The sequence below is a fragment of the Apis laboriosa genome, unplaced genomic scaffold (genome assembly GCF_014066325.1).
Source record: "Apis laboriosa isolate Shangri-la unplaced genomic scaffold, ASM1406632v1 scaffold79_cov154, whole genome shotgun sequence".
In the NCBI taxonomy this organism is placed as follows: Eukaryota; Metazoa; Arthropoda; class Insecta; order Hymenoptera; family Apidae; genus Apis; species Apis laboriosa.
In genome coordinates, this window is record NW_025224475.1 from 25,678 (window position 1) to 42,554 (window position 16,877).

Genomic DNA, 16,877 nt, shown 5'->3' on the forward strand with positions numbered 1-16,877 from the left:
CTTGGATAAAACGGAGAAATGAATTCTTATACATGTCCCATATAATACATGTCCTATATATCCTCTCTTCTCATCTTGTTTCTAAGTATCAAAAATCGAAACACAGTATCCAATTTGTAAGATAACTATGTTTTATAATGTGCGTTGCGTGCAATTGCAGAATTTAGCATTTTCACTCGAAGTTTCCATTTGAAATTGAACCAAAATCACCATATACGTGGTTACTGTATTAATCATCTAACAATAAAAAATATCAAATGATGTATATTCGCCGCATTCAAACAAAATTTATAATAATTGGCCAGTTTTCGCTCACCGAATGAAAAAGAGTATTATCTAATGTGAAGTATCCATTCGCTGTAAACTTCACTTTTTGATGTAACAATTGAAGTGAAAATTGTTCAAGCTAGAAGATGTACATAATATTAAACAACGAAATCGTTAAGACGATCGAATTTGTAAATATCATTTTACCTCTATTTTTGTTTCTCGATCGATCGTACAATTTAACAATACATGTATAATATATCCAGTTTTTTCGATCTGCAAAAAAATGCGTTAAATTTTCAGAATAATTATTTTCAAAAAAAAAAAAAAAAAAAAATTTAAATCTCCCTACCTCATTTATTACTTTGGTTACCTTCGAAGTTAGCAAAGCAAGAAGAGACAATGGCAATATTATCCAAATTATGGAATTTGTAATAAGTACAAAATTGAATCCACCGTTAAAAAGTAAAAAAAGATAGTAAGAGTTGAATAATATTAACAAAAAAATAAAAAAGAGTGCTATGAGAATAGAAAAAGAATAAAAGTCTGAAACTTCTCTGGAAATATCGCAAAGATGATCGTAAATGTCTCGAATTTGAATAAAAAGATGAATTCTTGAATAACTCATGAACACACATCGAGTCTGATTCAAAATTTTTAAATTTATATCATCGTATCTACTTCGACAAAAGCTTTGTATAATGCAATTTAATTTTACAAAAATTGCACATATTAAATTAAGCACAAAAAAATATTGAATGAAAAGCAAAGCTACAAAGATCAATGGCATAATATTTCCAATTAGTTGTATTGGTTCAGGATTGAAACTTTTGATTTCAGTAATCAAGAGAATGATAAATAAGATTAACATAAATAAACAGATGAGAAATAAAACATTAAAAATGTGTTTTCGATTTAATGGTTGTTGCAAGTGACGCAACACATTCTCAATATTAATTAAATAATTTCCAATTTTTACGATAACTGATTGAAATATACAATAAAATAATAAAGTTGAAATCATAACAAAAGAGCCTAATATTATTATGAAAATTTCAATGATATTTGTAACAACTGTTTTGTGAATATAATTTGAATGAAGTATAACTGGTATCGAGTAAAAACACAATGCGATTATTAGACAGCTGCCAAACAAGTTGTAAAGTATTCCCAGTTTAGAACTGATAAAAAACATGGTATTTTTCGAGTTCTTTTTGTTTAAATTTTTCTGATTATTTAAAGAAAATGTGGCAAGACCGACAAATTTGAAGAAAAAAAAGAATAGCAAAGTCAACCGATGCATATTTCGAGACCAATATGATTTATCTACCATTTTTTATGTTCGAAAAAAATAATGTATGTACTATTAAAAATATATATTCTCACTTATATTTAAATATAGAAGAAAATTTATGGACAATGCACTTTGTCTTCTTCTCATTTGTATGTAACTATCAAATATCACTTTTTTTTAATTTCGTTATTTTTATTTTTTGATATTTTCATTTTTTTAAAAAATGGTTGTTGCATTTCTAATAACGTAACGCACAAATGCAACAATTTTATGATTTACGGTTTATTTTATAGTAGCGTATTTGAAAAACAACATTAAATATTAAATTATATTAAAAGTACATGCATTACTTTGCATGCAACAAAATTTATATGATGTTTATTACTAATATCACAAGCGATCGATGCTAATTAGATAAAATCATAGATAAGAAAAAAATTATAATACATATAAAATACAAAGAAACTTGTAAAACTTTAAAAGAGCCATCAAAATCTACAGAAAGTTTTTTATTCAAAATATTTGTTTTTTAACATTTTGAAAGAAACATTTATCTTTTCAGCAATCATAATATTTATGTAATATATAACATATCAGTTATTATCAGTTTATTTTCTAAAGGATACGCAATAAATTTTAACATAATTATTAAAAAAATAATTAATCAACTAAAAATAGCATAAAACTCTAAACAAAAAATATTTATTTACCTTTTTCGTTTTCAATGCACTTCAAAGGCATTTCTTCGAATTAACTTAAAAAAAATGTAAAAAAAACTTAAATGTAAATAATGTAAGTAAATAAGTGTAACAATGGTTTTCTGATTATTCGACGAAAAAAATACATTAATTTGTTTTTATTAACAATATTACTTTTACAGCATCTTTTTTTCGACAAACGTTTACAAAAGTACATTTATATTAAGATACTGATAAATACTGTACTTAATTTAAATAAAACGAACCGATAAATGTGTGCGAGGTTAAACAATTATTGTGCTATTACGAAAAGTACTGGATGCAAATAAATATGTTTATTTATAATTTTTTGACCGTATAAAAGAGATAATTTACATTACATTGTAATTTTATAACAATAAGCTATACGAGTTCAAAAATTTCTATCCTAAAAAATTTTATTTAGAACAAATATTTATTAGCTTCAAATTACATATAAGTTATTATAAAAGTCTTTTATGTGTTCTTTTTTAAGTATTTAGAAATTATCATTTTTCTAATTTGTACAATCCAGTAACAGTAGCAGCTTTATGAACACGTTTGAATTTTAAAAAAAAATCTTTATCTGAGATTCAAAAATATTTTATACAAATAATAAACAATATATTTTTATTTTTATTTGAACGATATTCAATTATGCCTTTAAAGTGCTATGAAAACACTTGATTGAAAATGCAAAACGTTAATTTCAATAAGTTATTGAAAATTTGCATTGAAATCAACCAATTATATGATTATTATTGACCTCTACAGTATGTCACGTTTCTAACTTTTACATATAGAGGAGTATTGCAATTTTTCTTTTTTATATGTACATTGGTATTTGATGTTACTTAAGTAGATAAATTTAGTATGGTGTTAAACAACAAAGACATCTATATATTTTTCAGAAATATTTTTTTCTTTTTTGGTATTGCCTTAATAACGCAAAAAAAATTGTAATTATTAAAGAAACATGTTATTGAATAGAGTAAATAATTAATGACATCTACTCTAAATCTTAGGTACTATATAATTAAACAATCTTCTTAACATTTTTAACAGAGTACAGAGTACAGATTGTTCATTCATATAATAATGGGTTTCCTAGTTACAGATATTACAAGAAAGATGAGTTATGATAATGAGAAAATTTACTAGAGAACCCATAAAATAAAATGTAGTGTCAAAATTGATCCAAAAGTGATATTCAAGTGCAAAAAAAGTGAATTCTTTTTCGACTTTAAGACACTCATGTAATGTACTATATTAGTACAAAAAAAAGTAAGTATGATTTTCACATTATCAGATACAAAAAGTCACTATATTACTTGGCCTCTGACTCTTTTGGAGTCTCGCTCCTTGTAGGCACTTCCAATTTAACTACCGCAGGTGCATCTGTATTTAGTCGACTACCGCTTTCATCTGCAGGCAAATCTTCTGATATGGTTGCATCTATAAGTATTATTTATTTTTATTATTGTATTTTGCATGAAAAAAAAATACACACACGCGCGCACACACACGCACACGCACACGCACAGTTATATATATATATATATTTAGTATACTTTACTTAACATATTGTTTATAATATGTTATAAAATAATATATAATATAAAATAATACTTTTGTATATTTATTTATGTTAATAAGATATATATATTTTTTACAAATCACATATAGGTAAAATTTTTAATTCATTAATAATAAACTAAATTGATAATCAATGTGTTATAAATTTTTACCTGGACAAGCAGGATCGGACATTAAAGAGAATACTTTTTCTTCAGGCATATCCTTTGTCAATTCTTTGAAATGAACCACCTGATCCGAAAATGATTGCCAAAATGACTGCCCTTCAGGTATAGTAAACATAGCCTAAAAGAAAATGATAATATATTTATTTATTTTAGTTTGCAATTATATAAAAATAAATTTTATTAGAAAATCTTATATCAAATATATTAGGCATGTATATGTATAAATCATATATATATATATATATATAAATTTAATAAACATAAAGATTAAATTAACTTAATCTTACTTTAAACTTGTTGTATATATGCTCAGACTTTTGTCTAATTTGTTCCGCTTTTTGTTTGAAAATTGCCTATAAATAAAATTTAAGGGGAATATAAAAAAAAATATTATATAAAATATTTTATATTTTACGAAAAAAAAAAAAAAAAAAATTATACCTCTTCTTCATCACTTAATTTCCAATCAGCTAAATTACCAATATATCTTCGCAACTGAAAATTGAATTGAATAGAATTAGAATAATTATAACGAATCAATTGAATAATAAAATGATAATTTATATTTCCTTTTATTTACCCTTTTAACAGTTCCGACAATATGTGGATGTTTCTTCAACATTAAGGGATCAATTGGAAGTGATAACATTTCATCCATTGCTTGCAAACACTTATCCGGATATGCTCGATCTAATCCAAGATTGGATTTAATTTGAGCATCCAATTGTAAAAGTTGTGCTTCAATACGAAGCCATCTGAAATTAATAATTAAAATCTAAAATTTTGTCAAATTAATATTATTTTTATTATTACCTTAGTTTATTTGTTTTACGATGAAGTGCACCATCTTTTGCTAACAATCGTTTTTCTTCATCTGGAACATGCACATTAAAATCGAGATAATCTTTTATTTGTTCTGGTAAAATTTCACCGCTTTCTAATTGCGCTTTCATTTTCATTGCATTTCTAGCAGTGGACCATTCCCATTGTGCTCGAGCCTTTTCGCTTTCAAAGGATTTTGGCTTATCCATGTCTAATTTGATTCCTACGTATTCACCAGCAAATGTTAATGCTAATAGAACTCGTCCGGGGATATCTGAAGATGTCGCACCAGAAACCACAGTACCTTCCAACATAGGTGTTTCATCTAAATTATTTTTTTCTGTAAAATATATGATATTTAAATCTTTATAATTTAATTTTAATATAACACATTATTTTTATATACTTTTTATATACTAACTTTCCAAAGCTCTTTTTTTATGCATTGTACTGGGTGTTACTTGATCATTAGAATCTTCAATCTTAACTTTAGGACGACCTCTTCCATGTTCTACAATATATTTATAATAATATATATAAAATATTTATAAAAAGAATTCTATCAAATTTTATCAAATTCTATCAATTTAATTAGATAAAGCTGATAATATATACCATTTTTATCTGCAATATCTGTTTCTTCCGAACTTGAAAAGTCAGCAAATCGTTTGGGTTTAATTTTTCTACCGCTCCGACTTACAACTTCTTTAGGTGATTCTTCTCCCTGAGAATCTAATGCATCTTGTTTCACTGAATCACTTGTAGATGCAGATAAAGATTTTGCTTTTCCGCGTCTTTTCTTTACTTCAGGTGCATCCTAATTTTTAAAAATTTTTTAATATCTCGTAATATAAATATTATTTTTTAAATATAAATTGTATATAAATATAAATGTAAGGAACAATCGCACAAACTATTTAATCTTGATAAATATTTGTCGGCAATTCCTAAATTATTATTGGAGTGCTCAATACAATAATTGTTTCTTTACAAAATATTGCATAAATGAGAAAATACTCCTAATGAAATGTATACATATATGTTATGTATGTTTACATTTAACAATAAATCTAATTAATTAAATATATATTACAGCAGTAGAAAAGGTTCTCCTTTTCATAGATTTCTTTTTTTCTTCTTCATCAATAACAAGAGATCCTGTGTCCATGTCACTATCTGCAGCACTAACTGTCGGTAAATTATCACCTTCTTTTCTTGTTTCTTCAATTCCCGCTTCTTTAATTAAATTAAATTATGAATTTATATATAGCATTTTATATATATTTCAAATTTTATATATTTATTAATATTATAATATATATTATATATATTTTACCTTTAAGATCAGCAAGATTTGATGCTTTATTTCTATCATTTTTAAGCTCTTGTTCTAGTTGTACTAATCCTTCATGAAAAAATTTCCTTCGAAGTGGTTTGCCAAATTTTGCTTTATTTTCAATATAGGTATATAATTCTTCCACTTTACACACAGCACTAAAGTAAATATTTAAAAATCTCAATTTATTCTTTTATTTTATATATATTATGTTTATATAACTTTTAATATTATTTTAAAAAATTTTATATAAAAATTATTATAAATATATAATTTCTATATTATTTCACAATTTATATATAAAAATAAAATAATTAAAATTACATAGTATAATAAAAAAAACTCACGTTTCTCCTGTGCCATAAAAATAAACACTATACTTTGAATTTTTTGAATTAGGATCAATAACTTTCTCAACCTAAAAAAAAGAGAAATTATTTATGTTATAAAGTATATTCATTTATAGATTGTTGAATTTAATTAAATTTTTTCTTTATTCAAAATTCTAAAAAAATGTTTTAAATTTTTAAATTTTATAATTTAGTTTTTGTAACTTATAATTTAAAAAAATTTTATAATTTACTATTTCTTCGTTATAATATATATGTATATAAATTATCATATATTTTTGCGTATAAACATGATTTTAAATAATATATTAATATCAATATCGTGTCTTAAAATACCGCAATATAAAAAAAAAAATAATAAGATTAAAATTAAAAATGTTAGTATCATTAATATTTTTGATATAAATATTCATTATTATTAATTTCATCAAAAATATAAAAAATAATTATAAAATATATAACAGAACTTACTTTTGCTGGCCACGGTGGATAACCTCGAACTTTTGCGAAAACCTTGTCACCCGCAAAAAATTTCTTATGAAGCTTCACCATGTTGACGACAAACTTTTACCAGTTCAGAAGTAAACAGCAAACGCTATTTCTATTCCTATTATACACGACGTACAATGAGACTCATTAATTTTTAAGAAACATTGAACAAAACATTCCGAAAGCCACCATTTGCACGATATAATATCAAAAACACGCAGAATAAGACGCTGCGCGCCAATTCATGAGTCTTCAGTTACGAATATTCTCATATGAATCTATACAATATAGATTGAAAACTCTTAAAGTAAAACTGAATCTCTTATTGGATGTTTTCGACTGTATCGATACCATATCAATTAATCATTTAATTATTTCTATTTCAAATATTTTTATTAAATTTTTTTTTAAAGTTATATTTAACATATAAAAAAAATTTACTTTATTGACAAAAAAATTATAGAAAATTACTTTCTTTATTCTTTTATATTAAATGTTCCAACAACAATATATTGATTATTGAATATCATAATGAAGATTATTTCTTATATTTGTTATATTTCATATCAATTAAAACAAAGTAAAAATAAAAAAAATTTAATAAATCAATATGTATTTATATATATATATTTTATGTAACAATATCAATAACAACTTAATATTGCTTTTTATATGATACAAATCTGACGTTTTATGTTGTCTTTGCGAACACGTGAATGTATTACAATTTAATGGATACGGGTTGTATGTCAAATGTGTTAATGTTGATTCAATATTTATTATAAAAAAAAAAAAATTTTCATATTATTTAGCAAATATGTGCAATGTTTTTATTCATATTCGATATATTTTTTCAAAATTTTCAATTAAAAAATTTGAAAAGCCTCTTCCTTAAAATGTAAGTACACTTTTAATTTGCTTGTAATGCATCCTGCGAAACTTTTTTCTTTTTCATTTTGTAATTCTTTATTTTTTTTACAGCATGTATTATGATTCTTTTTATATACATCTACATGTGCAGCATATTCAATTCTATGAAAATTTCAGTCTTTCTCGTATAATTATATAAAACTAATTTTTTGCGATTACTTCTTTTTTTTTTATTGTATCTCTTATCGCTGCAATAATTCTTACAGGAAAATTCTTACAGTGAAATTTATAATTTATATTATTTACTAATATTTGCACTACTAATAAAATTTCTTTTACCTCTGCAGAATAAAAATTTGTAATATATTAATATTTTGCATTTATTTTCTTTTATTTATTAGTATTTATATCAATTTTTTAATATCTAAACAATCTTTTAATAAATTAGTTTTTTTATTTCTGTTAAAAAAAAAATATGTTTTTATCTTTTCCTTTAAAATCTCATGATTATAATAATATTATTATTATAATAAATATATTTGAATCATATATAATAAACAGATGAATATATTATATTGTGCACATGGCAGCAATATATGATGTTATAATCAAAGATGCCAGTTCTTGAGAAGCAACGCTTCCTTTGAAGTGTTCAAGTTCAAGAGGCCTGCTGAGGCACAATGAAAGCCATTGTATCAATTACATTCATCGTACTACTATATGGGATAAACTCAGTACCCATCAGTGCCATTAGAATATGTGCCAGCAGGAAAAAGAATAATGAAAATTTTCCATTAAAACAAAATACACCTAGTGTACCTGAAGATTTTCTCAATGACAGTAATATAATTCATACTGCAGTAAGTTTAATATTAATATATTTTATATAATATTATTATAGATAAATTAGTTCTTAGATATATTTAAATAAAATAATTTAACTTTTTACAGAAAAATGATAATATTAAATTTGAAACATGTACTAATTTTTGTCATGCATTATGGCAAGAGGAAAAGACTGGAAATGGAACTAAAATTATCATTTTATCTCAAGGTATATATAATAATTCATTCAATAATTTATGATATTGTATTTTTATGATATTATATTTTTATGTATATATGTATAATAATTTAGGTTGTTGGAAACAGTCTGGTGAACAAAAATGTGAAACAACAGAATGCATTGCCCTTCAAAGCTCCACTAAAGCATTGAATAATACAAAATTTTGTTGCTGCCATGGAGATTATTGTAATCTTAATATCAATAGTACTAATACTTTATATTCTGAGACTAATGCACATAGTTCTATTTCTGCAGAAAATAATCAGCCTAGTAAGGATTCATGACATAAAATATAATATTCTATATTATTTTATAAGTTCATTATGCATAATATTTTTTTTTTTTTTTATGAAATCTTACAGCAACTCAGTATTTGGAGCAATCAGATTCTGGGAGATGGATTGTTATTATAACAAGTGTTTTATTATGCATATTATTAGTAATATGTATTATAGCTTTAATGATATATCGTATATATCATAATAATATGTTAGCAAGATTAGGAAAACCACTTTCTTATACAGATCAATTTATGGATAGTACAGCATTAAGAACTGGTACTTATACAGTAGATCATTTGAAACTTACAACAATTGTAGGTATGTTCTTTATTAATTATAATTATATAAAAATAGATTATTAATCTATAATAAAATAGATGTTTTTAAACATATAATACATTTATATAATTTCAGGTCAAGGTCGCTATGGTTCTGTATGGCAAGGCAGCATGGGAGATCAAGATGTTGCTGTAAAAATATTTCCTTCTCATTATCGTAATTATTTCCAAAATGAACGAGATACTTATTGTCTTCCCTTTATGGAACACTCATCTCTTTTAAGTTACTATGGTTAATATTTTTTTTTATTTTCAAACAATATTTTGTCATTTATTGAAATAGTGTTAAAATATTAATAATAATAATAAATATTTATAATTCTTATTTAGGCGTGGATGAAAGAGTTAGTATGGAAGGTAGTGTTGAATATCTTTTGGTACTTAGTTTTGCACCAGGTGGTACTTTAACAGATTTTTTAAGAACACATATGATTGATTGGGCCACATTTTGTAAAATGGGTCTTTCTATGGTGAAAGGTCTTGCTTATTTACATACTGATATACATAAAGGTGGTAAGTAAAAGATACAAAAAATATTTTAGGATAAATCGAAAAATATTCTTAAAAAATTAATTTGCAGATAAATTTAAGCCATGCATTGCACACAGAGATATCAATTCAAGAAATATATTAATCAAAGCTGATGGTACTTGCTGTATATGCGATTTAGGATTAGCAGTTCAAATTTCTGGATCTAAATACTATTCAAATGGAGAAGCACAGCATGCCGAAATAAAATCAATCAATGATGTAATATCTTGATGATAATAACTTTAATATTAAAAAATGTATAACATTTAAAATAATTTATAATTATGTATTTTTCATATTTAAATTAGGTCGGTACTTTGAGATATATGGCGCCAGAAATATTGGAAGGTGCTGTAAATTTACGAGATTGCGAAAGTTCTTTAAAACAAATAGATGTTTATGCAATGGGTTTAGTAATATGGGAATTAGTTTCAAGATGCTCGGATATTTACGTATTAGGATCCGAAATACCTCCCTATAGACAACCATATGAGAAAGAAATTGGTCTTCATCCAACATTTGAACAAATGCAAGTTTTAGTTTCTCGTAATAAAGCAAGACCTCTATTAGAAGGTAATTTAGTGGATAGGCCAGGAGTACGTTTGATTAAAGAAACAATGGAAGATTGTTGGGATGCAGATGCAGAAGCTCGGTTAACTGCTTTATGTATAGAAGAACGCCTTTCAGAATTACAATCTCATCGAGGTAATCTTTATTACATTATCATTATATAATATATACATATATATTAAAAGAAAAAAATAATTCATAAATTTTCAGTAACAATACATTTTACTGATGGAAGTCCAATGGTAAACTCCCATTGTACTCTAGTGCCTTCAACCACAAATAGTCTTTATAGTGAATCTTCACATCATGACAATATCCATGCCACTCAACTTATATCACAAGTAACACAAGATAGTTCGAGCAACGAAGGCGGCGTTGTTGAAAATCTGGTAACATTATCACCTTCTGAAAGCATTATCCATGAGCATAGCTGTAAGTATTTTATTAAGATTATATTATAGGTTTTAAAATTCATTATTATAATACAACTTTTTATTATATTTTAGTTAAAAATTCAAATGAAATAGCAATATATAATCATACTCAAACACTTCAACCTTATCAAGGACGAAATCCTTGTATGGAAAGAAATTTAATGTTACAGTCGGATTCACTTGAAGATTTAGAATGTAATGGTAATGTACTTGTTGATAAATCTATGAAACATACATGTAATGATCAATATAGAATTGTATCAGAAGCACAAGGACTTGTTTCTCATGATTATTTGAGTCAACACACAACGCAATTATCTCAGTTGAGACCAGCTACACCTATACCATATGTTCAAAATGTTATTTCGGATGATGGTACATCATCGTATGGTAAAAGGAAACAAACAAATGTACATGAGATTTGTTCGCAAGATAGTCCTCGAAAAAAATTATTCGGATGGTCAAATTTTAAAAAATTACTTGTTAATAAGAAAATGTATCCATATAATAAATATCAAATAGATCGAGAGGATTCTAAATCCAATTTATTGTCAAAACAGAACGTACAGATCAAAACTGTAGAAACTAATGTAACGATATCTCCGGCAGGAAAATATGTGAATGGTATTATTACTAAAACACCTGCTTTTACTTCTACGTTAGATAAGAATGATAAAAATGCTATACAAATTGGTAAACAAAAATTTGATAATGATAATAATACAAATACTCGACCATCTACCCTACCCCTTGTAAATTTAAGAAATAAAAAAAGTGAAAATATTAATAGACAAGAAAGCATCGATAAATTCAACGAAGTTTTTAATGTAGGATCTAATGTAAATGTGTTAAAAGATCCACATATGAGAATAAAAACACCGGGAGATTTACCACCTTCAGTAAGGAAAATTCGCGGTCGTGGACAATCAACCGCTAGATTTTCTCTTTATGACGATCGTATGATGTGCAATATTTTGAGCGAAGAAAATGATCGAAATGACAAAGCTATTTGGAATTCGGTACCGTTTGGTATGGATCTTGGTGATAGCGATGACAAACATTCACCGACTAAATTTAATACCAAAAATGTTACTTGCTTTTAATTGAATAGAGTACTAAACATATTTGTAAATGTTTTTAAAAATCAACATAAATTAAGCTGTATTATAACTTCAGCTTGAATATATGTATGTACAGAGAAAATATACGTAATGATAAATAGGATTTTATACTCTTAAATGTATTTAGGAATGCATTTTGAAAATTTAAATATTAAAGAAAATAAAAAAAAATAAAAAAAGAATAAAAAATAAAAAAGAGAAAGAAAAAGTACTAAAGTAACATTAAGATATTAAAGGGAATATTCAATTAATTACTTGATTCTTATAAGTATATTTTATGCTTGAAAGATCTTTTTTCCTTCACAATAAATATCTATTCATAAATCTTATATCAATGTTAATATTAATGTTTCATATGTTCAAACTAGAGATAAGAAATTCACTAGGAATGTATTTTGATACATAGTGAATGTACATTATAATTCTCATTGTCAGCACATAATTATTTTATGTATTTATAATTCTTATGAATTATGGATATGAATTATTCCGAGAAAATTGATGTTAATTGTTTATGGAAATATGCGATAAATAAAAATATTAAAGTTTATTGACATATTTCTGAGCATTAGAAAAAAAAATTGTAAATTTATCCCTTCTAGTATATAATTTTTTTTTTTTCTTCAGTTACCTTGTATGTTCTACAAAAAAAAATATACATCACAAAATATAATTACACAATATTAAAAACAATATAAAAATGAATTTTACATTTGAATGAAAATTATAATTATCTAAGCACAAAATTCATACTTTCTGTAAGCTCAATGTAAATATTTGTAGTATATAAACATTTTAATATATATATTAAATAAGCTTGTTATGTTTTATTTTAATAAAATTACAATCGTATGTTACAGTATGCAGTATTTATGTTAAGATAAATCATATTATAATAATAATGTGAAAAAATAATGAAATAAATAATAACACAAAAAATAATAAAATTATTTCTAAAATTTTTTATCTACTGAATGTTAAGATATATATAATAAATATTTTTATTATTATTAATATTCATAAAATATATACTTTCATAATTGTTCGGATATATCCGATTATGCTCAATAGCTAAGAATTTTCGATATATATTATTCTTTATTAAATTATTTTCTTAAATATTAAAGTATATTATAAAATACTTAACTATTATGTCTATAATAACAGTTTTAAGACATGATATCAATTTAAAATCATTTTTAACTTATTACTCTTATTTTTCAAAAGTAAGTATTCTAACCTGCAAAATTTAAATTGTTTAACAATTATTTAAGGTTATTTATATAATTAATTATATTATTGAATATCTAATAGAACAATTTACAATCTTTATCATCATTTGCAAAATATGCAGAACATAAATCATTGGAAAAAATTCGAAATATTGGTATATCGGCACATATTGATTCTGGAAAAACCACCTTAACAGAACGAATATTATTTTATACTGGAAGAATAACTAAAATGCATGAGGTAAAAGAAAAATAATTTTAATTTGTATTATATTATTCAATATGTTAGAATATAAATTTTTTATTTAATTATAATAAAATATTTATTATAGGTGAGAGGTAAAGACAATGTTGGAGCAACAATGGATAGTATGGAATTAGAAAAACAAAGAGGCATTACAATTCAATCTGCTGCAACTTACACTCTATGGAAAGATCATAATATTAATATTATTGATACTCCTGGTCATGTTGATTTTACTGTAGAAGTAGAACGATCTTTACGTGTTTTAGATGGAGCTATACTTGTATTATGTGCAGTAGGTGGTGTACAATCACAAACAATAACTGTAGATCGACAAATGAGAAGGTATAATGTACCTCGCATAGCATTTATTAATAAATTGGACAGATTAGGTGCTAATCATAAGAGAATTTTGGAACAGTTAAGAGGAAAATTAAATCTTAATGCTGCATTTTTACAATTACCTATTGGTTTAGAAAATAACAATAAAGGAGTAATAGATTTAATTAATCAAAAAGCTTTATATTTTGAAGGAAACTTTGGTGAAGTTGTAAGAGAAGATGAAATTCCATTAGACATGAGAACAGGTATATAATATATATTTCATCTAGAGATATAGTATAATTATAAATTATTCAATTAATATTAAATTCACAAAATGTCATATCTTGCTAAATCTCTAAATGAATCATAAGTGTAAAATATTTAATTTATTAATATTTTAGAGAATACAAAAAATATCATATGTTTTAAATAAATCAAACATATTTTATATATAGAAACACAAGAAAAAAGACAAGAATTAATTGAACACTTGAGCAATGTTGATGAGTATCTTGGAGAAATGTATTTAAATGAAATACAAATTCTTGAAAAAGACATAATAGATGCTATTAGAAGATGTTGTATAAAAAGAACTTTTGTACCAGTTCTAGTTGGAACTGCTTTAAAAAATAAAGGTGTTCAACCATTATTAGATGCAGTTATAAACTATTTGCCAAATCCTGGAGAAGTTGACAACTATGCACTTCAAGAGAATAAGTGAGTTTCTTATTTATTTGTTGCTTTTGAATTATTACTTTTTTAATGAATAATAATGAATTGTTATTTATAGAAATGAAACTATTAAAATTTTGTTGAATTCTGAAAGAAGTAACAAACATCCTTTTATTGGATTAGCATTTAAATTAGAAGCTGGAAAATTTGGTCAATTAACTTATTTTCGTTGTTATCAAGGAATGATAAGCAAAGGAAATACTTTAATTAATACAAGAACAAATAAAAAAGTTCGTATATAATTGTAATATAACTTTTATATTAAGAATAAAATTTTTATATAATATTTTTTAGATTCGAATTCAAAGACTAGTAAGACTTCACTCAAATCAAATGGAAGATGTGTCTGAAGTTTATGCCGGGGATATTTTTGCTTTGTTTGGAATAGATTGTGCATCGGGTGATACATTTGTCAATAATTCTAATCTAAAGTTATCAATGGAATCTATTTATGTACCTGAGCCTGTAGTATCGATGTCTATTCAAATAAAAAATTCAAAAGATCGGGATAATTTTTCAAAAGGTATCGCACGATTTACCAAAGAAGATCCTACTTTAAAATATTATTATGATACAGATAATAAGGTAAAATATAAAAAGTTATGTTGTATATGTATTAATATATTGAATATATATAAATGAATTTGAGAAAACTATAATACAATACTATGATTTAGGAATCTTTAATTTCTGGAATGGGAGAGTTACACTTAGAAATATATGCTCAAAGACTTGAACGTGAATATGGTTGTCCTATTATACTTGGAAAACCAAAAGTTTCGTTTCGCGAAACATTACGTGAACCTGTCGAATTTGATTATCTTCACAAAAAGCAAACAGGAGGAGCTGGGCAATATGCACGTATAATTGGAATATTAGAAGTAATAATTTGATTTATTTGAATAACATTATATTTATTATATCTGTATTGTATATTTATTATTTACATTTATTTACAATACAATTTTTATAGCCATTACCGAAAGAAAAAAATACTGAACTTATATTTCTTGATAAAACAATAGGAACAAATGTTCCAAAACAATTTGTTCCTGGCGTAGAAAGAGGATTTAAAACCATGTGCGAAAAAGGATATCTCTCTGGTCATAAAATAGCAGGTGTTAAATTTACATTATTTGATGGTATGCATCATATCGTGGATTCTTCAGAATTAGCATTTTTTCTCGCTGCAGAAGGTGCAATGAAAGAATCATTTTTAAAAGGATCATGGCAAATTTTAGAACCAATTATGTCAGTGGAAATAAGCACTCCTGTGGAATTTCAAGTAAATAAGAATATATACTTTTCTATTACCTAACAATAAATTATATTTTATATTAATTTATATTATTATATTAAAGGGTATAGTTACTGCTCAAATCACTAAACGACATGGTATCATGACTAATACAGATAACAATGAAGGATGGTGTACATTAAAAGCAGAAGTTCCATTAAACGAAATGTTTGGATACATTGGCGAATTGCGATCTACTACTCAAGGGAAAGGAGAATTTACTATGGAATATGCAAGATATACATCTTGTTTACCAGAAGTAGAAGAACGATTAATAAGAGAATATCAAGAAGCAAATAATTTACTTTCGCAACAAAAAAATTAGTGAATTTAGAAATAATTTAATATATTTGTATTAGGAATTATTTTAATTTTTTCTATATAGTATATGAATGGTGTATGTTAAACTTATAATGAAATGAATGAATGTAAAATGTGAATGTAAATTTAAATATATATGAAAAAATATATGATTGTTCGATCTAATGAATGTAAGTAATTATAATAATGAAAATGACAATGTCTAAAATTTTCGTTTTAAAAATAACAGCAATGAAGTATATATTAATAATCTTCTAATTTTTTTTTTTTTTTATAGAAACAACAGAATCTTGACTTGATTTTATCAAATTTTAATTTTGAATCAATTGTATTTTTTCAATTTTTCAAATATTTTATTTCCTGTGAGCATTTACTTTGGTTTTATTGAAATTAAAAATATTTTATGCGTTTGATGCATCAAAAAAAAGAATATTTTAAATGAAATTATAGAAATCGATTGCAATTGCGATACTCGAATA

The 16,877-nt window shown here is 24.6% G+C and overlaps 4 protein-coding genes across 6 annotated transcripts; 2 read left to right on the forward strand and 2 right to left on the reverse strand.

Moving 5' to 3' along the window:
- Positions 1–35: 35 nt before the first annotated feature.
- LOC122719496 (putative gustatory receptor 28a) lies at positions 36–1,647 on the reverse strand (the record flags this gene model as incomplete). The annotated part of the gene is given in 5 exon segments (XM_043945372.1): positions 36–237; positions 317–406; positions 475–543; positions 620–1,605; positions 1,608–1,647. Coding segments are annotated over 5 exon segments (1,290 nt in total), but the record flags the coding sequence as incomplete, so codon positions are not given.
- Positions 1,648–3,010: 1,363 nt separating this feature from the next.
- Positions 3,011–7,275, reverse strand: LOC122719485 (PC4 and SFRS1-interacting protein). Its single transcript, XM_043945331.1, has 12 exons — positions 7,020–7,275; positions 6,546–6,616; positions 6,199–6,356; positions 5,956–6,098; positions 5,478–5,679; positions 5,284–5,373; positions 4,854–5,202; positions 4,621–4,795; positions 4,482–4,535; positions 4,328–4,393; positions 4,026–4,158; positions 3,011–3,732 (listed from the first exon to the last, which is right to left on the reverse strand). The coding sequence occupies exons 1-12, from the start codon at positions 7,098–7,100 to the stop codon at positions 3,605–3,607; spliced, it is 1,650 nt and encodes a 549-aa protein (XP_043801266.1). The 5' UTR covers positions 7,101–7,275; the 3' UTR covers positions 3,011–3,604.
- A 585-nt stretch (positions 7,276–7,860) lies between these two features.
- On the forward strand, positions 7,861–12,855 carry LOC122719479 (bone morphogenetic protein receptor type-2). Of its 3 annotated transcripts, none has more exons than XM_043945311.1 (11): positions 7,861–7,935; positions 8,469–8,767; positions 8,859–8,961; positions 9,046–9,243; positions 9,336–9,572; positions 9,669–9,824; positions 9,923–10,105; positions 10,173–10,342; positions 10,432–10,828; positions 10,904–11,125; positions 11,200–12,855. In XM_043945311.1, exons 2-11 carry the CDS (start codon positions 8,588–8,590, stop codon positions 12,228–12,230), a joined length of 2,877 nt encoding a protein of 958 aa, XP_043801246.1. In that variant the 5' UTR covers positions 7,861–7,935; positions 8,469–8,587; the 3' UTR covers positions 12,231–12,855. The 3 variants fall into 3 exon arrangements, with proteins under 3 accessions (XP_043801246.1, XP_043801247.1, XP_043801245.1); XM_043945312.1 differs by having other exon boundaries at positions 7,869–7,935; positions 8,498–8,767; XM_043945310.1 differs by lacking the exon at positions 7,861–7,935 and having other exon boundaries at positions 8,369–8,767.
- A 464-nt stretch (positions 12,856–13,319) lies between these two features.
- Positions 13,320–16,517, forward strand: LOC122719486 (elongation factor G, mitochondrial). Its single transcript, XM_043945332.1, has 9 exons — positions 13,320–13,474; positions 13,563–13,721; positions 13,813–14,311; positions 14,504–14,765; positions 14,839–15,010; positions 15,075–15,365; positions 15,458–15,661; positions 15,754–16,065; positions 16,142–16,517. The coding sequence occupies exons 1-9, from the start codon at positions 13,400–13,402 to the stop codon at positions 16,400–16,402; spliced, it is 2,235 nt and encodes a 744-aa protein (XP_043801267.1). The 5' UTR covers positions 13,320–13,399; the 3' UTR covers positions 16,403–16,517.
- The last annotated feature ends 360 nt before the right edge of the window (positions 16,518–16,877 follow it).